The following is a 23856-nucleotide window of genomic DNA, read 5'->3' as shown; positions in this document are numbered from 1 at the left end:
GATATGTATCCAGAACCTTCAAAATACTTACATTTTATGCCCTAATAATTCCAGTTTAAAAATCTTTTTTGAAGCACTATCAGAACTATGACCAGGGATATAGGTCCAGACAGCATCATTAAGAGCAGCTGCTCTCAGATAGCTGCCACTTCCTAACTGTGCAACCTGGGACAAAATATTTAACCAACTGCTCTATGCCTCAGTTTCCTCATCTGTTAAATGATAATAATAATGTTGTTACAAAGATTAAATTAGTTAAGATGTGTAAAGAACTCGAAACAGTCCCTGTCATACAGTGAGCAATTCAAAAGAGGTTAATAATTATTAGCTATCATTACAAAAACATTCATCACTACATTGTTTATAATAGGGAAAATTTTTGAAAGAAATTAAATAACCAGATATAAGGGAAGGAATACATAACTCTCATGCATCCATACAAAAGAACATAATACACCCCTTGGAGTAATGCATACTGGTTAAAAATGCAGGCTATGGAGACTGAATGCAGGCCTGGCCCTGACCAGCTGTGCAACCTTGGACCCTTTCTTAACTCTCTGAGCTTCGGTTTCCTCATCTGCAAATAGAGAATAATAGTACTACCTTGGAGTGTTAACTGGCTTGTATTCATAAAGCTCTTAGAACTGCCTCTGGCATACAGTTGGTACTCAATCAGTGTGAGTCTCTTCATTGTAAGTGTTGTAGGCTGATTGCCTGGTGATACCACTCGCGCAAAGCTTCCCCATCAATGGCTGAGGAAGTACAAGCCCTGGAAGGAGAAGGAGAATGGATCAAATCTAATTTTCCCTTGGAATTAATAGAAGGAATTTCAGATTCGAACCTAGGCCTGGATGCTACATGCACAACCACCATCTGAAGGACCTGGAGAGTCATTCAACTCACAGCACCGGAACGCATTGCTTTGATTAAAAGGAAAAAAGAAAGGTCCCCAAACAAAACTCCCACCACAGCAGCAAACAAGTTTTGGCCAGAGAAAAGGCTGAAATGCTTTTCCTGATCTCCAATTGCCCACCTCTTTTCTTCTTCCTGCCCTCTGCCCGCTCCCCTGCTCACTTTGGGCTTTTCAGAGACAAAAGGACAGGGAATGGAGGAGACAGATTTGCATCCATTTGGGGAGGAGATGCACAGCAACAGCTTCCACAGAAAGACTTGGCTGTTGTTCTGAGGTGACTCCTGCCCCCCATCCTAAAGCTCTGGGTACAGCTGCGGACACAAGGTAGATGTGGCTGGAGTTCTAAAGGAGCAGGTTGGCAACCAGCCTTGGGGACTCACATGGTATTGAGAGGTTTCTCTGACCCAGTAATCCCAGTTCCTGGAAAGAACAAGGAGCAACGGTCACCAAGCCCTTGTTCCACCCAGCCCTATTCCACCGAGAACTCAAGTCCCCCCACTAGCAGCTCCAATCCCACGAGGATCCTGCTCCTCAAAAGCCATGCCAGAGGCCTGAGCCAGCACCAGGTCTGTGAGCAGATAGCAGCTGCAAAGCCCTGCTCAGCATGGCCTGTGAGCAAAGGGAAGCCTCACCAGGAGGCCGTGTCCCCTGAATACTCCCGGACAGCAGTGGGGGAGGCTGGGCAGCCACCACCGCTCCCTCCCAGCCCTCCAGTGACAGCTCAGACAACGGGGCCCTCCGTTCATCACACGTGTTGAGTGTGGGATGGGAGCTGCTTTTTCCAGGCCTTGCCTCTATCTTCCCTTGTCACAGTTCCAACAAGGCTTCTGGGACTTGAAGGGTCACTGCTACCTTATAGGGGTCTTTCCATTTGCTTTTTGTAATGGACCAGCATTAATTTTTATGCTGTGCCCACAATGTGCCCAGACCACACATAGTATCCGAAAGACACAATAGCTATTCTTGCCAAGGGCATACGGAAAGCAGCCACATTGCTAAAAAATCACTGATGTTGCTGGGGTTTTGTTGTTGTTATTGATAAAAATGCTCTTAAGAAACTAGAGTCATCTCGTGAGGAGCACAGGTCAAGAGTCCGATATTCCAAGAGCCCTAGTTCTTGTCCCCTGGTCCCCAGTGGAAGAACCTGTAGGGCAGTGATGTATCAAAGAGATCTGGCTCTCCTGAGCATTTCTGGAAATGCAATTATTGTCCCGTTGCCTAGGAAGCATTTGAGGGCCCCTGGAGGAGCCAGCCTTGCAGATTTCACAGGAGTTTTGCAGCAGATAGAGGATCCTCAGCAACATTTTGCTTAAAACTCATGTGTTTAAAATTAAGCTACCCAGTGTTGCACCTAGGAATATCCTGGGAAATACATGGATTTGAAAGTATCTTGGAAAACACAGAGTACTCTTCGTGTGGTTCATGGTTCTGAGGTCAGTTTACAGCTCCAAATTCTGTGTTTTAGCCTTCTGGGAAGAGCGGAGAAGTCTGAAGCAGGAAACAGGCAGAGAGAACTCGGTGCCTGGAAGGTCCATGGTGCGATCTCAGGATATATTCAGCTCCTTCACACTTCAAAGAACACACATTGGAAACTGCCTGCCCTGTCCAGGTTTATACAGAGGCTTTTTAAGGGTGCTACAGATTTACATGTCTTCCTCCTACATACCTCTTAAGGAAAAGATAGCATTTTCCTAGTTAGTTCCAGAGACTGGTATCAAGAAGCATATCTGATGTTTGTAAAGTCAGAGGTCGGTACTTTGACTCCTTGTGGTTTCTAGAGTCCACTGAGGAATTTCACTCAAGTTCTATCTGCGCAACAGCTGCAAAATGTGAAGTGTCACTGTTCCCTCAGTGTCAGCTTGTCAGGTGTGGTACTAGAGAGCTCAGGCTGAGAACAGGCAAACACACCTGGTAGTTAAAGCCCTACATACCAGGAAGTGCTCTCCTTGAAAGACTGAATGGGGCGCCAGGTGTGATAAGGGGTAGGTTTCCCACCAGGTACAGCTTAAGGTGAGATGATGCGTGTCTAAACGGCTCCCAGGGGTTCCCCAAAGTGTGCGATCCCCGTCTATGTTCTGGATTCACCCTCCATTTTTTTGATGGGTCCCTTTAATATGATAACAAAATAGCATGCTTATTAAATGTGGGTGATGCTATGAGTGTGCCCCATTTGAACATTTAAGGAGACAGAAAATATATGAAATGCAAAGGATTATGACTGAAATTAAAGTCTCATTGCTCTATTAGGGTGGCCTTGGGAGAGCCAAGGTCCCCAGGCTTTCTATGCCTTCACCAGCTCCGGACATCCCCCTGCAGGTCCATGCTTCTGTGACTTAAAAGGCATTTAAATGGTCTCTGCTGGGCACCCTCTAGAGCGTCATCTAGAAACCACAGTCAGAATGCATGGGATGGTCCATCTGGCAGGGAAAAAGAAATGACTCCATGCCAAGTACCACGAAGGGCCATCTCCATGACCCCCTTTAATTCTCATAATAGCCCAGTAAGGTAGATATTATTATCCATATTTTCAAATGAGGAAAGCGAGAACTGGAGAGGTTAAGTAACTTGTCCAAAGTCTCTCGTAGTCACTAGAAGACAGCAGACTTGAGATTCAAGTTCAGCCCTGTTTGAACTATGTTCTGGTCTTGATGCATCTATGGGATTTTCTACATTTCATAAAATTTATTATGAAAATTTTAAACAAACCCAAGGGTAGATAAAGCAGTACAATGGACCCCTAAATATTCAGCACTCAGATTAAACAACTGTCAAAATCTTGCCACATTCGCCTCATGTTTGTGGAACAATTTTCTTTGGCTTCCTTTTCTGCAGTTGCATCTCATGCAGGGTCACTCATCCACTCACTCATTAGTTTTCAACCACACCAAGCCACTAGCTGTTCCCTCAATGTTGTCTTCTGCTTCTGGACCTTTGCACATGCTGAGCCCCTTGACTCAATAGTTTCCAACTCTGGTACACGGATGTCCACAAGACCCCCTGCTGACCAACCAAAGCAAAAACTGCTAGCCCAAGCCACTCTTCCCTCCATCTACCTTGGACCCATTCCTCCTCAATCTTCAATATTCCCTTCTAGTAATTATGCCTCACTCCACAAAGCTTTCCCGGATGTCCCAAGTCAGGCTAAAGGTGCCCTCTCCTGTACTCCTCCAGCACCTTGTACATACACCCATTATAACTCTGCCCTGGTGGAACTCTCCAACAGACCGAGTCCCTCTAGGACCAGTGCTCTGGCTTTGAGCTGCATATCCCTAGGGAGGTGCTCACGCCAACTTATGATCGGTTAATGTTTGAGCTCGGAAGGGAAGAAGAGGAAGAGGGCAGCAGGAGAGAAAGGAATAAATGTGAGGCCATCTGAGTTCCTGACCCTGCAGGTCCCTGGATGTGAGAGCCCCTGAGCACCTCTTCTGTGAGTGTTTGGCACCACAAGAGCTGCCTCCATTGCATGACTGCGTTGTGGGTCTCAGAGCAGCCTGAAGGTGGGCAGAGAGAATGAGTAAGAAATTGTGAGGCTAGTGCCTGTGACCACCCACAGCAGTGGGTCCCAGGTGACTGAGAACTGCTACTTTCTAGCTGCTCCCATAAATTCCTTTTGGATTTTTTGCCTGCAGAAAATAGTGTCTATTTAATTCATTTTCCAACTATCTTCAAACCTCCAAAGGAGCATCTAAGAAATGGGTACTTTCTAATTGTATAAATTAACAGACTTAAATGTGTTACCTCCTGAGAAAATAAGAAGCATATTTTTCAAACCACACTCTCAAACTAGGAGATTCCAGAAGAGTATTTCAGGCCTATCTATTAATCTTGGATGAAACTTCAACATGGATAAGCATAATCAACAATGAGCTCAAGGGTGATTTCAAACCATGTTTAATTTTTGCTTCTGCGTCCCTGTGAGGGAGATTTCTGTCAGATCTAGAGTCATAGACTAGAAGCTCGAATATATCTTGAAGAGGTTGCCTCATGGACAGGTCAGAAAACTGTGGCCCAGAGGGGCTGCACTTATCCACAGCCCTGTGCTGGCCGGTGGTGGAGTGCAGACTAGAACACAAGCTTGGTGTTCATTCTGCTGCTCTGCATTTTCTCACCATTTCCTTTCTTTAGACCACAGGGAAGCCAGAGAGACTTTCAGCAAACTTGGTCAGTACTTAGGACTGTTGTGGAGTGCTGGACTATAATAAAAGAATTCACATTTACTATTCGCTGTGTGCTGAGCATTGTGCAGAAGCTTTTCCCCATTACAGTTAGTCACCAAATGGTCCGGAAATAGATCCTGTCCGTATCACCTAGCTGAGGAAGCTGAGGCTGAGGGTGGCCAGGCACCTTCCCCTACACTATACAGGTAACAGCAAAGGCGAAGCTTGAAGCACCTTTACCTGAGTCAGCGGTCTTTCTTTTAACCCATGTCCTTCAGTTGCTGCCTCCGTGTTCTGTCCCTCTTAGGGCACCACACCCCATATAGCGTAGGCCCACCCATGTGGCAGGGCCAGGCCCCAGATGCCTCCCCTCAGCCGGCCCTTCCTGGTGTTCTGTTCACTGGGGCAAAGCCGTTCTGCTTCAACACTCTCTCCTATTTAGGAGAAGTTGTTCTAGACTTTCCTTCCCATTGCCAATTAACTTCCTGCAGGAGGCCACATTTTGGTGGCAGTGACTGGATGGACCTTGAAAAGCTACAAATACAAATGCCAGCTATATCCCATAAGAAATCCTCACTTCATAGCACAAGGTTATGCACTGTATACCTTCCTAATAACTCACATTGCAGGTCACTTACCAGTGGTGAGACTTTGTGCACATTACTTAACCTCTCTGTGCCCAAGTTCCCTTCTGTGATAAAATGAGGACAATAACTGTACTTACTTTTAAGGGGTTAGAGAGGACTGAGTGAGGTAATACATCTAAAGGCCTGGCACATAGTAAGTGCTCAATACATGATAGCTATTATTCCAGTTTTTGTCATTGTCATACTGTTTCACCCGTACATGCTTGTTCTTGGTTTCATAAGCCCATGAGAACAGTCCTCAGTACTTAAAAGCTCTGGAAGAATTTTACTTGTAATTGGAAATCCCGTATTTTAGCATTCGTTTATGTAAATTCTCTGTCTGAAATTCCAGGAGCCTGGCAGGCCCACCATTCTGATAAAAGAAGCCAGGCAAGGGCTGCCTTAGTGCCTCGTGGTGTCTCCTGGAATTCACCCCATTCTCTCACCAGGCCTCCTCTCTGTTCTCATCTTGCCAGCTTGCTGTCTTGCATCAGCTGGGGGTGCTTGTTGGGTGGGAATGTGAGAAGGTGCTGATCCGAAGAAGCCAGGCTTTGTGAGGCCCCAGGTGGGAGGGCAGGATGATGTACACCTGTCCTTTCCCTGCTGGGCCTCCACCCCACCTGGGGCATCACCGGCCATCAAAAGTTTGTCCCTTTACAAGACCACTCCATGGGGCAACTCCCCCCACTTTCCCAGGTTCTCGGGCCACTCAGGGAGGCTTTGGCCCCACTTAGAAACTGCCTGGTGTTTGCATATACTAAGCTGAAACATTCAAATTGCTTTGGGTCAAATTCATTTAAAAAATAACCTTTGTATCTGACTGAATTCCTCCAGGAGCCCCTGAGAAGTGTTTACTTTAAATGTGGCGTATCCAGATAATAAATACAAACTCTAGGGATTGGAAAGGTGGGGAGATTTATAAAGTGCTAGAGGTATTAAAGTCCCATGATTCACTTTTAACTTTATCTAACAATCAAACACCACCTCTTCAGTTTTTCAGGTTCTTGTCCCTATGAGTTCACTGACTTCCCACCATGAAACTCATCAAAAAGAAAGGACAAGTTTCTCTGATCAAAGCTGCCATAGTGATTTTCTGTCCAGCAGGAGGCAGGAATTCCCAAAGCAATACCAAGGAATCTAGATATTCTTTCCCCCATCCCTGCTTTGTGGTCCGAAATATAGCACCCCCCTTACCTCACGTGCCCCTCTGGGCTATGAAAGGGGTCATAGAACAAAACGGACCTCCAAAATGATGAAATCAATCACCAAAGACCAGCACCTGCAGTTTTCTGCCCTCTTTCACATGCCGGAAACCAGACAGAAGCCCAGGTGGGCTGGCTAAGCCCATTTCAGGTTTCACCCCCAGCTCACAGGGCGTCTCTGGCTCCACTGACTTTTCCCTCGGGTAGTAAAGGACAAATGCTCTGATCGCCTGGGACTGTTGTTTCATTCCTAAACCCCACTGCACACGGCCAGTACCCTTTGAGCACTTTTATGGAGCAATAAAACTTTACAGCTTGCCAGCTCTAAAAAGTTCCCACATGTCTAAATAGAACTGTTTATGACATACAAGACTACTATGGTTTGCCCTTTGAAAATACCAGGAGCTATTAGACCCTTTCAAACAGGGTCGACTGAATTACATGGGCTAACAGCTGGTTTATAGAAACCCCACAGTGGCAGGGCTACTCTCCTGACTGTGAACGTGTTACATAGGAACAGATAACAGCCTCTGAGGTGCACAACATCACTGCAGTAGCTGTAGGCTTTGCTTCTTCCATGCTTTGGTGTCAAACCACTTGCTTCTCTCCCCAGTTTTTTGCTTCCCGGCTTCTTTCTTGCCTGGGTTGACAGGGACCACTATGAGCTTTGTTAGCAAATCCCAGAGAATCGATCTTCTCTTTCCGTCTTTCACAGGCAAAAAATTAAAACCAGGAAAAAGCTAGCAACTCAGTCACAACTGGTTTCTCCCAAACAGTGCCCAGGATTAACCCGGAAAAAGCATCATCACACGCTGAGAATCATCCTTACCCGTGATCCATAACGGCCATTCCTGTGCATCAGAGATGGGCCCCAGCCTCCTCGGACGTGGAGAATCAGCTCTCTGCAGCCCACAGACAATTGGGCCCATTTTAGTCATTAGGTTGCTGAGTTAAAGGGTGGCCCTTACAAAAATATAAACAGGCTTGTCAGCACAAGCCAAAGGGGCGGAGCTGCAGTATCAGGGGACAATGGGAGCCAATGATCAGCCTCTTTGGGCTCTGTTAACTTAAGATATTGTGTTTCATTCTGAAGCAGGGGAGACAGAGAGTGAGCCTAACAGGAAAGGCGGGAGTCCTCATCTTTACAGCCCAGGGGCATGAAAGGGGTCGAGGCTGAACAGTTTAATCACGGCTTGCAGAAGGCCCATTTCAAGCACGTGTTTGTGTGCTTCACATGTAATGATCTATATTTTGAAAGCCACAGACATTTGTGTTGCATTAGCCATCTCCCATACTCCGGAGTCAATGCATGCATTTATTGAAGTAGATAAGAATTTTTCAATCAAAGAAGAAAAGTCCAAAGGAAAACTTGTATGACACGCTGACTTGTTGAATATAGTTACCTGATGAGAAGCACTCACTACATCTACAGAGAAAATGCTTAATTTGAATGGTCTGTCATCGGAACCCAGAGAAATGGGCTTATTTTAATCCCCAAATACTGTAGAAGTGGCTCACATCATTTTTTAAAATGCTCATTTGATATAAACAAAGCAGAAGTTAGTTCTGTGCATTTGGAAGAAGGCAGCTCAGCTGTGGCTTTTTTCTCCATCCTGAACTTAACTAAAATTTGCTTTTAAAGCTACTATACTAGCTTAACCTTTCAATACCCCATGATAATAACCAATAACCAGAAAATAAACTGTGGCTTTTTTTTCCTTCTATGGCTTCTAAATAATACACTGAGGTAAAAATAAAGTTAAGAGCTATTTGGTTGATTTGTGGCATTGAATAAATTATAGGCATATAAACTTTGAGAAAAGTACAGTCATTACCATTTGAAATAGTCCTATTGTTTATAAAGGGAGGAATAGTAGCCATTAAAATTAGGTGGCAGAGAGACAAAAATATGTTGGAATATATACTCATTTTCCACAAACTCTGAATCAAGCTTATATTTTGATTCTAAAGTAGTAACAGACTTTGATTATAAAATCAAATGATTGTGATTATAAAATGTTACATTTTGTATTTATTTCTGACTTGAATTATAAAAAAATAACCCAAAGACACTGTGTTTTGTAATCGGTTAGCTTAAAAATGCTTACGATTCTGCCACTGATGTTTCATTTGTATTAAAAATTCTACTGGTAGCTCCTCCAAAGAGTGGATGTGCCTGCTTCTGGCCCTTCTATTCTAGTGGTTCTGAAGAAAATGTTACATCAGTACTTGCATGGCTCTTGGTTTTACAGTAGGGGTTACTTTCTGGAAAAGGTTTAGTTTTCCTTCAAAGCATTAAAATCCTATCCTGAGAAAAGCTTCAGAACACTAAAAGCATGAACAACAACCACAAAGATAAATTGGACTTCATCAAAATTAAAAACTTTTGTGCATCAAAAGACATTATCAAGAAAGTGAAAAGATGGGCAAAAGTCTGGAATAGACAGTTCTCTGATAATGATGTACAAATGGCCAACAAACAAATGAAAAGGTGCTCAATGTCATCAGTCATTAGGGAAATGCAAATCAAAACACAATAAGGCACCACTTCACAACCACAAGGGCAGCTTTATTAAAACAAAATAAAAGCAAAATAAAAAGTGTTGAGGAAGATGAGGAGAAACTGGAACCCTTGTATGTGGCAAAGTGGTTCAGCTGCTGTGGAAAACAGTTCTGCAGTTCTTCAAAAAGTCAAACATAGAATTACCATATCATCCAGCAATTCTACTCCTAGGTATATACCCCAAAGAACCAAAAACCAATACATGTATACTCATGTTCACAGCAGCATTAGTCACTACAGACAAAAGGTGGAAACAACCTAAATGTCCATCAGCAGATTAATGGATAAAGAAATTGTGGTGTATCCATACAATGGAATAATATTCATCCATAAAAAGGAACTGATATATACTACAACATGAATGAAACTAAAAAACTATCCTAAGTGAAAGAAGCCAGACATAAAAGGTGATATAGTATATGATTATATTTATATGAAATATCCAGAATAGATAAATCCATGGAGACAGAACTCAGACTGGTGGTTGCCAGGGACTGGAGAGAGAAGGGAATGGGAGACACTGCTTAATGTATTCAGGGCTTTATTTTGGAACTAAATAGAATTGGTGGTTGTGTAATATTGCAAATGTACCATATGCCACTGAGTTGTTGACATTAAATTATTAATTGTATTTTATCTCTTTAAGGCTTCAGTATCTTCTGAGTTCAACAGGACCCTTCCTTGAAAGATCATCCCATGAGTTTACTGAAAAAATTTTAAAAGATGTACCTTTCAACTCATTTATTCACTCAATATCTACACATTATTCAGCATTTATTAAGTGGCAGATATCGTGGATGCCAGGAGACCCACTTGGACCCTATCTATCAGAAGTGAGAAAGAAAAGGACCACGTATTGGGGAAAGGAAAGTGGAAAGCAGGGTGAAAAAATTAAAGTTTGGTAAATGGCTATGTACTAAGCCATCTGATGCTTGATCTCATTGACTATCCAAACCACTTGGAGTGGTGAACTATAGTAATAGGAACTATTATTCCCATTTTATAGATACAGAAACCGGGAACCAGAGAGTTTAATTAACTTCCCGAAGCCACATAGCTTGTAGGCAATGAAGCCTGCTTCTTTCTACGTCACTGTGCTGCTCCAAGCTGAAGTATGTGAAGAACTTGATCCATTGGGAAAAGGATGTTTCCAAATGAAAACAAACAAATGCATACATAAATGACTAAAATTTATTAAGAAGCATTTCAGATGTCAAAATGAGCAGTGTGGCTTTCTTTCTAGTGGAGTAAAGACACAAACCAGGGAAAAATCAAAACTAACTGTCAAACTTTAACCTATAAATTTCCTTTTCAGAAAACAACCACAGAATTTTAGAAACTGAGGGATTTTCTAAGTAATCTGATCTGACACCCTCATTTTTCAGATGGGGAATCCAATGCCCTGGAAAATTAAATGACATATAGCTCTTGATTCTAAAGAGTTACACAGCAAGAGAGTAGCAGAATCAGAGCTTGGATTTAAGGTTTTTAATTCCAGGGTTCTTTCTACATGCCATACACAAAAAATTAAGGAGCTGATCCCAGATTAATTTTTTATTGAGAGGATCTCAAATTCTCTGCTTCTCCATAGTGTTAATAGACATAATTTCTTCTCTCTACAAACTCTGAATATAATGACTTACAGAATATGTTTGATATTCTCAGTGAATTTATTATTATTTTTCATCATATATTTTGTTAAAAACCGATAAGGAACAGAGGGATTTGATAAAAGAGAGATTGACAGTTTATAATCTGGGTAGGTCTGTATTTGAACTCAGTTCATTTTAACACAGGTAAACCTCTTGGCAAGTTGAAACAGGAAATGAACTGAGAACAAGGAAGTGGTGTTGAAAACACAGAGAGAAGACTTTGCCAAGAACTTCATCAAGAAAACAAAACTACATAGGCCCGAAACTCTCTGGCAAAGCTGTGCACACATCCTTGAGGCCTATTTGTTTCCCAAGCATCATATCCCTTAGCATTGGCCTACTGCTGTTATTAAAAATAATACACAAAATAATTACAGAGGGAGAGGTATGTTCTTGTAAAATATGGGGAGATCACATCATTACCTTCTAAATTCTAATCCATTAGATTATGCAATTCAGAAAATTGCTATATGCCCTTTGGGAATGGTCATATCATCCAATTAAAACTTTACCCTTGACCGGGAACAGCTCCCTCTTAGTCATTCACTTCTTGGCAAGCTAAAGCTCAGCTATACAAAAGCAGGCTTTCCGCAAGCCTTCTAAAGAGCTGACGTCCAAATAACTAACTTAATTCAACATTCCACAGTGTATAGTCATTATCAAGCCCCTGGTTTACCAACATACAAAACACTGAACTGAAGGAAAAATATTAAATTGTCTACTGGTATTTGTTAAAAAGTGATATACTCATAATACTAGATTCTCATGTTACCAGTATGGGTAGTGGAACTGGATGAGTCACAACAGAGGCCCTTTGGATAATATAAGGATGAATGGTCAGACTCCTTAAGTCTTCTCAGATGATTCTGGAAATTACCAAATTCTAAACCTAAATTGTATATTTAAAAAAACCTTTACTTTCTTTTTAAAGGACATAAAAGGGATACATGGTCACATAGCTTAATAAAGAAGAGAATCTGAAGAATTAACCATCCATCATTGACACTGAAGTACTTGGTAGACAGAAGGTGTGAAAGCTACAGTGTTTCTTGATTTTGATAAAGCTTTTGATTTTGTTCCATTTAGCTGTCCTTCAATTATGGATAAAAACCACTCACTCTTAGGGCAGCCCACAACTTGTTAAAGAGATGAAAAGTTCTAAACACATTCTATTAAACTTTCATCATCCTCGAATGCATTCATTCTTTGTAGATGAGGCAATTTACAACTGACTATGTGGATGTTTCATGTTGATTATTCTTAATGATTTCCTTGTGCTTCTCTAAGAGACACAGCAGTGGTAAGGCGTACAGTCAGGTTTCGTATGAAGTTGAGCCATGAAGAGGACTCTGTTGACCACACATCCATGTGAACGTACTTCTATTCCTCCAACCACGCTGATGGACTTTTTCAGGACTCCTATAGTCTCTTGATCTGTCCCCATATGACCAATGGCCCACATTTGCAAAATGATGACTAAGGTTAGGCTGTGGCCATGGAGAAGAGCAGTACACGGACTTATTTGATGGACCAAGCAATGGCATTCGGCCCATTGGCTCAGCACCCAGCTCATTGAGCTAAACCATGACAAGCTTCAACACCACAAAGGTTTTCAATTAGTTGGTGAAGACTGGAAGGGGATTTGCTGAAAACCTAGTTCAGAATTAATCCCAGGACCCATAACAAAGGATTGGTCTAAATCCAAGAGTAAGTAATGCAAAATTTTCAGCAATAACCCAAATGATGGAAAAATATGTACCATTAGTCTTGAGGAAGATACAAGAAATGCCACCCCTTCAGAGTGGAAGCAGAATGTGATAATACTGATTACAATATGTATACAGCATCTGCTGTATGCCAGGCACCATTCTAAGAGCATTTGCACATACTGACTCATTTAATACTCCCAACCAACCCTAGCAGTAGGTACTCACACTTATTTTACAAGTGAGAAAACTGAAGCTTAGAGAGGTTAAGGAATATCCATCTAGGTAGAAGCAGTCAAAGACCAAGCAGTAAAATTCTAACAGAATTACTTAAGAGAGGAAAGAACAAACAGCATACACAACATGTGGAGCTAGAACTGAGGATAGTAAGAAATAAAAATACCCAGAGGCCTTGCACGAGTTTGCTACGGCCACTGTGACATATTACTACAAGCCTAAGACAACAGAAATGTATACTCTCACAGTTTGGGAGGCCGGAAGTCTGAAATCAAGGTGTGGCCAGGGCAGGTTCTTTCTGGAGGGTTTGTTTGTGAGGGAACCTGTTCCTCTCTTCTACCTTTGATGGCTGCTTGCAACTCCTGGCATTCTTTGGCTTGTAAGTGTTGCTCCATCCCTCCCATCTCTGTCTCTGTCTTCACATGGTCTTCCTCTCTGTGTGTCTCTGTCTTCTCTTTCTACGTCTCTTACAAGGATACTTGCCATTGGATTTGGGTTGGGCCCTAATCCAAGATGATCTCATTTTGAAATCCTTACCTTAATTATATCTTCCAAAGACCCTTATTTCAAATAAGATCATATTTTGACATTCCAGGTGGACATATCTTCAGGGGGCTGCAATAGAACCTGCTAGAAGCCCTGAGAAGCCTCCAGGGCCAAGGAGGTTTTCCTTACATAGGAAAGGAAAACAGGAGCAAATATAGTCAGTCCTGTACAGGGAAGATATTCTGAATTAAAAGCATTTTTAATTACTACCCTTCATCCCCAACTTAAAAGTGATGCAAAACAACAGCTAAAAAGAAAAAAAATTGCTTATCAAATCTAAGGGAAAGATGAGAGTTCTCAACTTAACATGCCTGTGAAATCCTTATGACAATCAAGATAGGAATATATCCATCACTTCCTAAATCTTCCTTGTGTCCCTTTATAATCCCTCCCTCCTGCCCATTTCTGCACCCCTAGCACTCACCCCAAGCTATCATGGATCTCCTTTCTGTTACTATTGACTAATTTGCTTGTCTATAATTCTATATAAATGGAATCATATAGAATATACTTTTTATGTTTGGCTCTTGTCTTAGTCTGTTTGGGAAACTATAACAAAATACCACAAACTGAGGGCCTTATAAACAACAGAAATTTATTTCTCACAGTTCTGGTGGCTGGAAGTCTAAGATCAGGGTGCTAGCCATGGCTGGGTGAGGGCCCTCTTCAGGGCTGTCGACTGTGGGTAAAATTGTAACCTTTCCAGAATATCTCGCCTGGCTTTAGTGTATTTGCACATCCTCAGAGGTGGAGAGTTCATCTCCATGTCAATGGGCAATTACCTGGGCAACCGAGGGCGTGTCTGAACCTGAGAGGTTAAGGGGAGGGTCTGGCTGGCTTGTTAGCTTCTTCCCGAGCAGGGGAGAGAGACGGTGCTGGACTGCAGTTTGTAAGCAATAAATGGCTTTTAACTTTATTTCTCCCTTTGACTGATTTCAGTTTTTTGAGGTATTTTGTCCCAGGATTTCCTCTCCCCGGACTTACACTGACTTCTTGCTATGTCCTCACATGGAAGGGGCAACGAAGCTCTCTGGGGTCTCTTTTATAAGGTCACTAATCTCATTCATGAGGGCTCTGCCTTCATGACCTAATCACCTCTCAAAGGCCCCACTTCCCAATACCATCACACTGGGTGTTAGGATTTCAACATATGAATTTGGGGGAACACAAACATTCAAACCATGGCGGTTTCTTTTATTCCACATTTTTTTGAGATTCATCAGTGGCGGTGGTGCTACCAGTTCTACTTGCATTCATAGATTTATCACTCAAATATTACTTATCGAGGATTCTCTGTGCCAGGAACTCTTCCAAAGCTGGGGAATAAAGTAGTCAACATAACATATACAAATTATCTTCTACTAAAGGAGACAGACATTACAAGAAATGAAAACTAAAAGAAAAAACAGACCATGTGGGTTAAGTGCCATGGGGAAATATAAAATAGCCTAAAAAGAGGACTGGGTATGTCCAAGGATGGGTTTTGAGTGGGCTGAGCTGAGCTAGAGCACTGCAGTTAGGATGATCAGAAAAGGCCTTGTTGAGAAGACACCCTCTGAATGGACTCATGGGGCTATCTGAAAAAATATCACCCCTAGTAATGGAAATAACATGTTCAAAGGCCCAGAGGCTCCTGGCTCTTGCACATTGGCTGTCTGTGGATGGGCACAATGTGTTGAACTTTCCTTAATTTCATTTGTTCTACTTGCAATTAGAACCTCTTGAACTTAATGTACATTTTCCTCCCCAAATGTTTGGAGATTAATGCTTTGATTGTGAATTAATGCTTTGAGTGTGAATCTCAACACTTTTCAACATACAGATACAATGCTGGTTATAGTGATACCCAAATGAAATGAGACGGCCTCATGGCACTGGGTTTAGAGAATCATTATGATGTTGGGAGTTTGGGGAGGAGTGGGCGTTAGGAACTATCCTCCTTGCCCTCAGGCCTTCACTACAAGGCTGCCTACCTAGATCTGGGTTAGCATTTGAAAGGGGACTCAGAAACAGTTGAGGGACTTAGCAGAGGGCAACAAAGATGACAAAACAAATCAGAAAATAAATCCAGAAGGAACACTTTAGAAACTGAGCATGCAATTATTTAGTTTGAAAAAGAGATATTTCTATGTTCTTGCCCATTTCCTTTGAGAACAAACTGGAAGAAAATTGGCTTAACTTGCAGCTTGGTGGCTTTAAGGATGTTTGTAAAAACAAAACAAAAAGAAGAGCTTCCTTATGGGAAGGCTTGTTAACCACTGCAGATTGTTTGACTCCCAGTCTCTGAAATTACTCAAAGGAAGAGGGATATGAAAAAATAATGAAAAAAAAACTCCACCTATAATATTTTACCCTGCTGTCAGGTTGGCTTGTTTCTACAACTATGTCATGAAGCACATCATGATTTTAACAACACGAAGTTGTATTTTAAAAAGGCTACAAAAAAAATAGGGAGCTTAGCTCATATCACCTGAGAATTCTGCCTAACAGCAGAAAACTTGAGTATATTTTCTCCAAGCATGGCTTATTTGATTTCCACTAAATCAGTTCTATGACTATGTGATTCTGATTTAAAAATTTTAAGCTTAAAGGTACTAATGTTCCTTATTATTGTGTTTCAGACATCTACTTGGTGGTGGCTTTCTAATTTGCAGTGTTTTCTTCTTTTCTGGGATGGTCCATGACATATGGATGACCCCCCAAGGGGCTGGTCTATCTCTGCCTTTGGATGGAATCTCAGGCAGGTCCCCAATAACTTGCAGTCCTTGTAGGTAATTGAAAGTTTTTTGAGCACTTTCACTACCATAAAGAGTCTCATATCTGTAATTTGAATGTCTTATAAAACAAAAAGCACAAACAAAAGGAAAAAATTGGTAAGTAGAACTTCATAAAAAATTTAAAAATATCTTCTTCAAAAGACACCATTAAATGAAAAGCAAATCACAGACTGAAAAAAATATATTAGCAACATATATCTGACAAAGAACTTGTGTCCAGATCATATGAAGAATGATATAGCTCAAAACTCAGAAAAAAACTCAATAAAAAGTTGGATAGAACATTTGAACAAATATTGGCAAAAGAAAATACACGAACGGCCAATAAGCACCTAATAAGAAGTTCAACATCATTATTCAGCCAGAAATCAAAATTAAAACTACAAGGAAATACCTGCTAAATGACAACTAGAAGAGCTAAGACTTAAAAGTCCAACATTAAAAGTTGTCAGATATGTGGAGTAAGTGGAATTCTCATACACTGTGGGAATATAAATTGGAACAGCCACGAAAAAAAAATTTTGGCAATTTATTATCAAGATAAACACACACATATCATACAACCTAATAATTGCCACTCCTAGGAAATTACCCAGAAGAAATAAAAACATATCAGTATGAAGATTTGTAAAAGAATGTTCATAGATTTATTAATAATTAATCATAGCCAAATTAACTAATAATAGCCCAAATCTGGAAAAAAAACAAATGTCCATCAATAGGTGTGTGGAAAACAAACAATGGTATATCCATTCAATTGAGGACTATTCAGCCATAAAAAGGAACAAACTGATGCTACATACAACATGAATAGATATCAAAAACACTATAGAGATAACAATGAACTAATAGAAAGAGAAATCAGGAAAACAATTCCATTCACAATAGCATCAAAAAGAATAAAATACCTAGGAATAAACCTAACCAAGGAAGTGAAAGACCTATACCCTGAAAACTATAAGACACTTTTAAGAGAAATTAAAGGGGGCACTAACAAATGGAAACTCATCCCATGCTCCTGGCTAGGAAGAATTAATATCGTCAAAATGGCCATCCTGTCCAAAGCAATATATAGATTTGATGCAATCCCTATCAAATTACCAACAGCATTCTTCAATGAACTGGAACAAATATTTCTAAAATTCATATGGAACCACCAAATACCCCGAATAGCCAAAGCAATCCTGAGAAGGAAGAATAAAGTGGGGGAGGGGGGATCTCGCTCCACAACTTCAAGCTCTACTACAAAGCCACAGTAATCAAAGAAATTTGGTACTGGCACAAGAACAGAGCCACAGACCTGTGGAACAGATTAGAGACTCCAGACATTAACCCAAACATATATGGTCAATTAATATTCGATAAAGGAGCCATGGAAATACAATGGGGAAATGACAGTCTCTTCAACAGATGGTGCTGGCAAAACTGGACAGCTACATGTAAGAAAATGAAACTGGATCACTGTCTAATCCCATACACAAAAGTAAATTCGAAATGGATCAAAGACCTGAATGTAAGTCATGAAATCATAAAACTCTTAGAAAAAACATAGGCAAAAATCTCTTAGACATAAACATAAGCGACTTCTTCATGAACATATCTCCTGGGGCAAGGGAAACAAAAGCAAAAATGAACAAGTGGGACTATATCAAGCTGAAAAGCTTCTATACAGCAAAGGACACCATCAATAGAACAAAAAGGCATCCTACAGTATGGGAGAATATATTCATAAATGACAGATCCAATAAAGGGCTGACATCCAAAATATATAAAGAGTTCATGTACCTCAACAAACAAAAAGCAAATAATCCAATTAAAAAATGGGCAGAGGAACTGAATAGACAGTTCTCTAAAGAAGAAATTCAGATGGCCAACAGACACATGAAAAGATGCTCCACACCACTAGTCATCAGAGAAATGCAAATTAAAACCACAATGAGATATCACCTCACCCCAGTAAGGATTGCCACCATCCAAAGGACAAACAACAAGAAATGATGGTGAGGTTGTGGAGAAAGGGGAACACTCCTACACTGCTGGTGGGAATGTAAATTAGTTCAAGCACTGTGGAAAACAGTATGGAGGTTCCTCAAAATGCTCAAAATAGAAATACCATTTGACCCAGGAATTCCACTTTTAGGAATTTACCCTAAGAATGCAGCAGCCCAGTTTGAAAAAGACAGATGCACCCCTATGTTTATCGCTGCACTGTTTACAATAGCCAAGAAATGGAAGCAACCAAAGTGTCCATCAGTAGATGAATGGATAAAGAAGATGTGGTACATATACACAATGGAATATTACTCAGCCATAAGAAGACAAATCCTACCATTTGCAACAACATGAATGGAGCTAGAGGGTATTATGCTCAGTGAAATAAGCCAGGTGGAGAAAGACAAGTACCAAATGATTTCACTCATATGTGGAATATAAGAACAAAGAAAAACTGAGGCCCCCTATGTTTATCGCAGCACTATTTACAATAGCCAAGAATTGGAAGCAACCTAAATGTCCATCGATAGATGAATGGATAAAGAAGATGTGGTACATATACACAATGGAATACTACTCAGCCATAAGAAAAGGGCAAATCCAACCATTTGCAGCAGCATGGATGGAGCTGGAGGGTATTTTGCTCAGTGAAACAAGCCAAGCAGAGAAAGAGAAATACCAAATGATTTCACTCATCTGTGGAATATAAGAACAAAGGAAAAACTGAAGGAACAAAACAGCAGCAGAATCACAGAACTCAAGAATGGACTAACAGGTACCAAAGGGAAAGGGACTGGGGAGGATGGGTGGGTAGGGAGGGATAAGGGGGGGAGAAGTAGGGGGGTATTAAGATTAGCATCCATAGCGGGGTGGGAGAAAGGGGAGGGCTGTACAACACAGAGAAGACAAGTAGTGATTCTACAACAGGTTGCTACGCTGATGGACAGTGACTGTAAAGGAGTATATAGGGGGGACCTGGTATAGGGGAGAGCCTAGTAAACAAAGTATTCGTCATGTAAGTGTAGATTAATGATTTAAAAAAAAAAATGCAGTTCCTATGTGGTGACCTCTAATGAGTTCTACACAATGATATAAAGGACATATAAAAGTGTAGGCAAAGGGTCTGTTTGTGTTTATACAGAGGATCAAAGCCTAATTTGGCTACCCCGAAAATGAACTAAGATACGATATGAAAAAGAACTTCCAACATCAGCACTCTCGGGAAGACTCATGACAGAAGATGATCAGAAAAAAACAAAAAACAAAGAACAAAAAAAAAAAACTTCAACAAATATCCACACACTGTCACAGGTGTAGATGCACTCATCCCACCAGTTCCTGGACTTGCCATGGGAAAGATGAAGGAGATATCTAAGCTGGCCTGTGCATACAGTAAAACAAAAATTGGACTGGATCTATACTGTTGGAACTCAACCAAGAATTAGGAGAAGTGCAAATTGTAGCACTCCAAAATCTTACAACCACAGACTATTTATCGTTAAAAGAACATATGGGATATGAACAGTCCCCAGGAATGGGGTGTTCTAGTTTATCTGAATTTTTTCAGACTGTTTAAGTTCAGTCGGACAATATCCACCATATCATAGATAAGTTTTCACAAATGCCTAAGGTGCCTAACTGGTTTTCTTGGTTTCACTGGAGATGGCTGGTAATTACAGGTATGCTTTGGTTAGGTAACTATATTCCTATTATGTTAATGTGTGTGCACAATTTAATTAGTCGTTTAAAACCTATCCATGCTGAAGTTACTCTACAAGAAGATATGTCAAAGAAATAATCAATCTTCCCAGGTTTTCTTCTGCCTGCTACTTCTGTAGCTTTTCTTCTTCCTACCTAATCACAACCTTTAAATAGAACTCGTGCCACATGTCGAATTTACCGAGTATCATAATTCTTCCAAGTGGTAAAGACACCTCAAGACAAATGCTGGGCATAGAAGCCACAGGGCATAAATATGCAAAGAAGTAAAAAGCTAACCTTTTCAAACGATAAGGCTTCTCTCTCACTTACCAACTTCACATTTCCCTGTATGGCCCCGGAAGATGACTGGTTAGCCAGAGACGGGTAAGATTCCTCAAGGGAGGAACAACCTAAGACAGGCACAGTCGCAGGGGGCCATCTGGTGAGAAAATGGGGAGCAGCAGAGGTGAGGCTTAGAACCTCCCCCCTCATGTTCTGAGAGAAATCTTATGCATACATGGATGTTTATTGCCCTCGTCTAGCGCGGATTAACACATAGTCTACAGGCACACACCTGATCATCTACATTTGCTCTCTTACAACACTAAACTCTGTTTTCTACCTTTATCTCGTATCTACCTACCACTTCAGCATTTTATTAAAAATAATAATAATAGAGAAATGTGGTATCCACATATAAATCAAGTTTAAAAATCAAATGAATATTCATATTTGAACTGACTGTGTATAGTTCATAATGCATTAACAAAACCAAAAGCTTCTGTGATGACTGCCCTTGCACTGTTCACCATGTAACTTATTCATTATGTAAGAATTTGTACTCCATGTAAGAATTTGTTCGTTATGCATCAGAAGATTGGAGACTGACGAAAATTGGGCTTGGGGTGGATTAATGATTGTGCATTGAGTATTGACCCCCCTATACAGAGATTTGTTGTGGTTAACAACTATTTGATCAATAAATATGAGAGATGCCCTCACTATATATATATATATATATATATATATATATATATATATATATATAAACACACTTCCAATTGTAAAATAAATAAGTAACCGGGATGTAATGTATAGCATAAGGAATATAGTCAAAATATTGTAACAACTTGGTATGGTGATACCTGGTACCTAGAAATATCATGTATATAAATGTTGAGTCGCTGTGTTGTACACCTGAAACTAATGTAATGCAATGCTGTTGTCAACTACCCTTCAATAAAAAAATAAAAAAAAATAAAAAAACAAAAAAAAAACAAAAACTGAGGGAACAAAGCACAGCAGAATCGGAGAACCCACCAATGAACTAACAGTTACCAAAGTGAAAGGAACTGGGGAGGATAGGTAGGAAGGGAGGGATAAGGGTGGGGAAAAAGAAAGGGGGCCTTACGATTAGCATGTATAGGGGGGGAACACAGGGAGGGCTGTGCAACACAGAGAAGATGAATGGGGACTCTGCAGCATCTTACTATGCTGATGGACAGTGACTGTAATGGGGTTTGTGGGGGGACTTGGTGAAGGGGGGAGCCTAGTAAACATAATGTTCTTCATGTAATTGTAGATTAATGATACCAAAAAAAAAATGTATGGAAAAAAAAAACACTGCAGAAGGAGAAATAAGCCAGGCACAAAAAAGTACATAGTGTATGACTCCTTTTATATGAGATTCTGTGATATGCAAATTAATCTACAGCAACAGAAGGTAGATCAGTGGTTACCTGGGGCAGGAGAAAGACAGGGGAGTGGCTATTAAGGGGCACAGGAAACTCCTGGAGCTGATGGAAATATTGCATGCCTTGATTGTGTAGGGTTTTGCAGATATAGACATTTGTTAAAACTCATGGAATTGTACACCTACAATGGGTGCTATGTACTGCATGTCAGTTAGAACTCTTAATAATGGTGATTTTAAAAACACAACTTCCAGTGTACTGACAACAACTTCAACCTCTTATTTTATTTGGAGCTTCCTCCCTCAGTTCTTTTATGCTTTCATCCTGGGAACCTGAAGTGGAGCAATGAGGAAAGGTTGGATTACTTCCTTTTATTTAGATTCTACTTTGGGTACAGATATAATAGGACATCTGTACACTTGGGACTTGGTGGATGTCTCAAACTGTCCCTGTGTCTCCTGGAAACTTTCCTGGGGCCTTGGGGATTGCTTGTTGTGAACCCCACTTGAAGTCCCCACAATGTGACTGCCATTTCTCCTGCTGACATTGTACCTCAGTGCCTTATCATGCTCTGGTCTACCTCACACAGACCCTCCCTTTGTCAAGGCCCAGTCACTCTTGGGCAAGGGCTCCCCCTGCACCCTCAGGAGAGGTTGGCTTGGACCACCAGAAAACTCTGCACTCTTGTCCCTGCCACTGCGGGGCTGCAATGGCCTCAGGGCAGCCTGCTTCCTCTCCCTCTGCTCTCCTACAGTCCTTATGCTCCTAACAACCTTCAGGATGAGGGTTCTTGTGCTGTAAACAGTCCTATCGAATTCCCTTTTGCCACTTGGTTTATGGTGAGAAGCACCCTCTTCTGCTGTCCTGAGTTAGCTGTGTTGGGACAGGAAAGCTCACACAATGACAAACGGTCCAAAGATCCAAAGAAAGCCTCAAGGTGGGTGATGCACTTAGAAGGACGGACCAGCTTGTTTGATCTCAAGGTGGGCGAGCTGTGATGGGAAAGGGCGTTGGAGACCAAAGGGAAGACCTGGAGATGCCATAGGAGACACGAGGTTTACTGGGACTTCCTACACGGAGTCCAGGAGTGACCATTGGACAAGGTTGTGCACCACTACTGTGGATGGGGAAGGAACTGCTTATATGGGGTGAGGGGACAGAGACTGCATGTGTGCTGCGGGGGAGGGGACAAAAAACACATGCTTTTCTAGAAAGGATTATTCTTGTGTGAACAGTGCCCCAAGGAATAAAACCTTGGTCAGAGGGGTCTTCCTTTCAGTAAAAAATGTCCATTGATGAGACAGGCCTAGATTTGGCCAAACCCAGGCCATCGACATACTATATACCTAGCATACCACCCAAAGGAGGGGACCATGTGGACACTATTCTGGGACAAAGGGTTACAATCGGGTGGTGTCCCCACACAGTTACCAATTACCTCCTTAGTAAGTCCTTCATGGTGGACTTAACCTTGCTTTGGCTTATGAGTATAGATGGCATCTAATAATTTTTTCTTGATCTTTAGAGTCTCTGTTTACATTGATACAGAAAGCAATCTGTTTCAGCATTTTAATTATATATATATGATTAGTGACTGTAAATACCTACAAATAAAATCTGATACTTCCATGAAAATATTGCTCAAACATTCCAAAATTCAAATTTATCGTATTTATAACATACTAACGGATCCTTAATTAGACCTATCTTCATATAGAATTTCTTTTTATAAACAGCATGTTTTACAAACATGATTTGTATTTTTAATTTTGGAATTTTGTTTTAACAGTACAAAACACAACCTTTACTAATATGTGGCAAGGGGATTTTGCTAGAATCTATTGCTTTTTCTGGAAAGCACCAACAAACATACGATCATCAAATAATTTGGGCAACCCTCACAATTGGTGCTCTTCTTAGGCCAGCTTCCTTGTGTAGGCAAAGCTTGTTTACCTGATTCTTTCCTTCTGGTCATTTCTTAAGGTCTAGAAAAGCAGGCTCTTTTGAAATGAACAGAGATGTGGGAGACAGGGCATGGCTCTAATTCAGTCCAAGGACAGGGGAGAATGGCCCAGGCTTGGGGGAGCTGT

At 41.1% G+C, this 23856-nt stretch overlaps 1 protein-coding gene across 7 annotated transcripts in view; it reads right to left on the bottom strand.

Annotated features, from left to right (window-relative positions):
• Positions 1 to 23856, bottom strand: part of TRIM2 (tripartite motif containing 2) — a 165791-nt gene that overhangs the window by 106397 nt on the left and 35538 nt on the right. For 2 of the 7 annotated variants that reach the window (XM_036887979.2, XM_036887981.2), the window contains exon 1: positions 7728 to 7871. The exons of 2 other annotated variants lie outside the window; for them this stretch is intronic. In XM_036887979.2, coding sequence (XP_036743874.2) covers positions 7728 to 7757 — 30 coding nt within the window. In that variant the 5' untranslated portion in view covers positions 7758 to 7871. Of the gene's footprint in view, positions 1 to 6890; positions 7148 to 7727; positions 7877 to 23856 lie in introns of those variants that run through there. 3 more of the 7 variants (XM_036887980.2, XM_057495511.1, XM_036887990.2) reach the window with 3 other exon arrangements.

This window comes from Manis pentadactyla, chromosome 1 (assembly GCF_030020395.1).
Source record: "Manis pentadactyla isolate mManPen7 chromosome 1, mManPen7.hap1, whole genome shotgun sequence".
In the NCBI taxonomy this organism is placed as follows: domain Eukaryota; kingdom Metazoa; phylum Chordata; class Mammalia; order Pholidota; family Manidae; genus Manis; species Manis pentadactyla.
The sequence above is the reverse complement of the archived record's forward strand: the minus strand, read 5'-3'. Positions and strand labels throughout refer to the sequence as shown.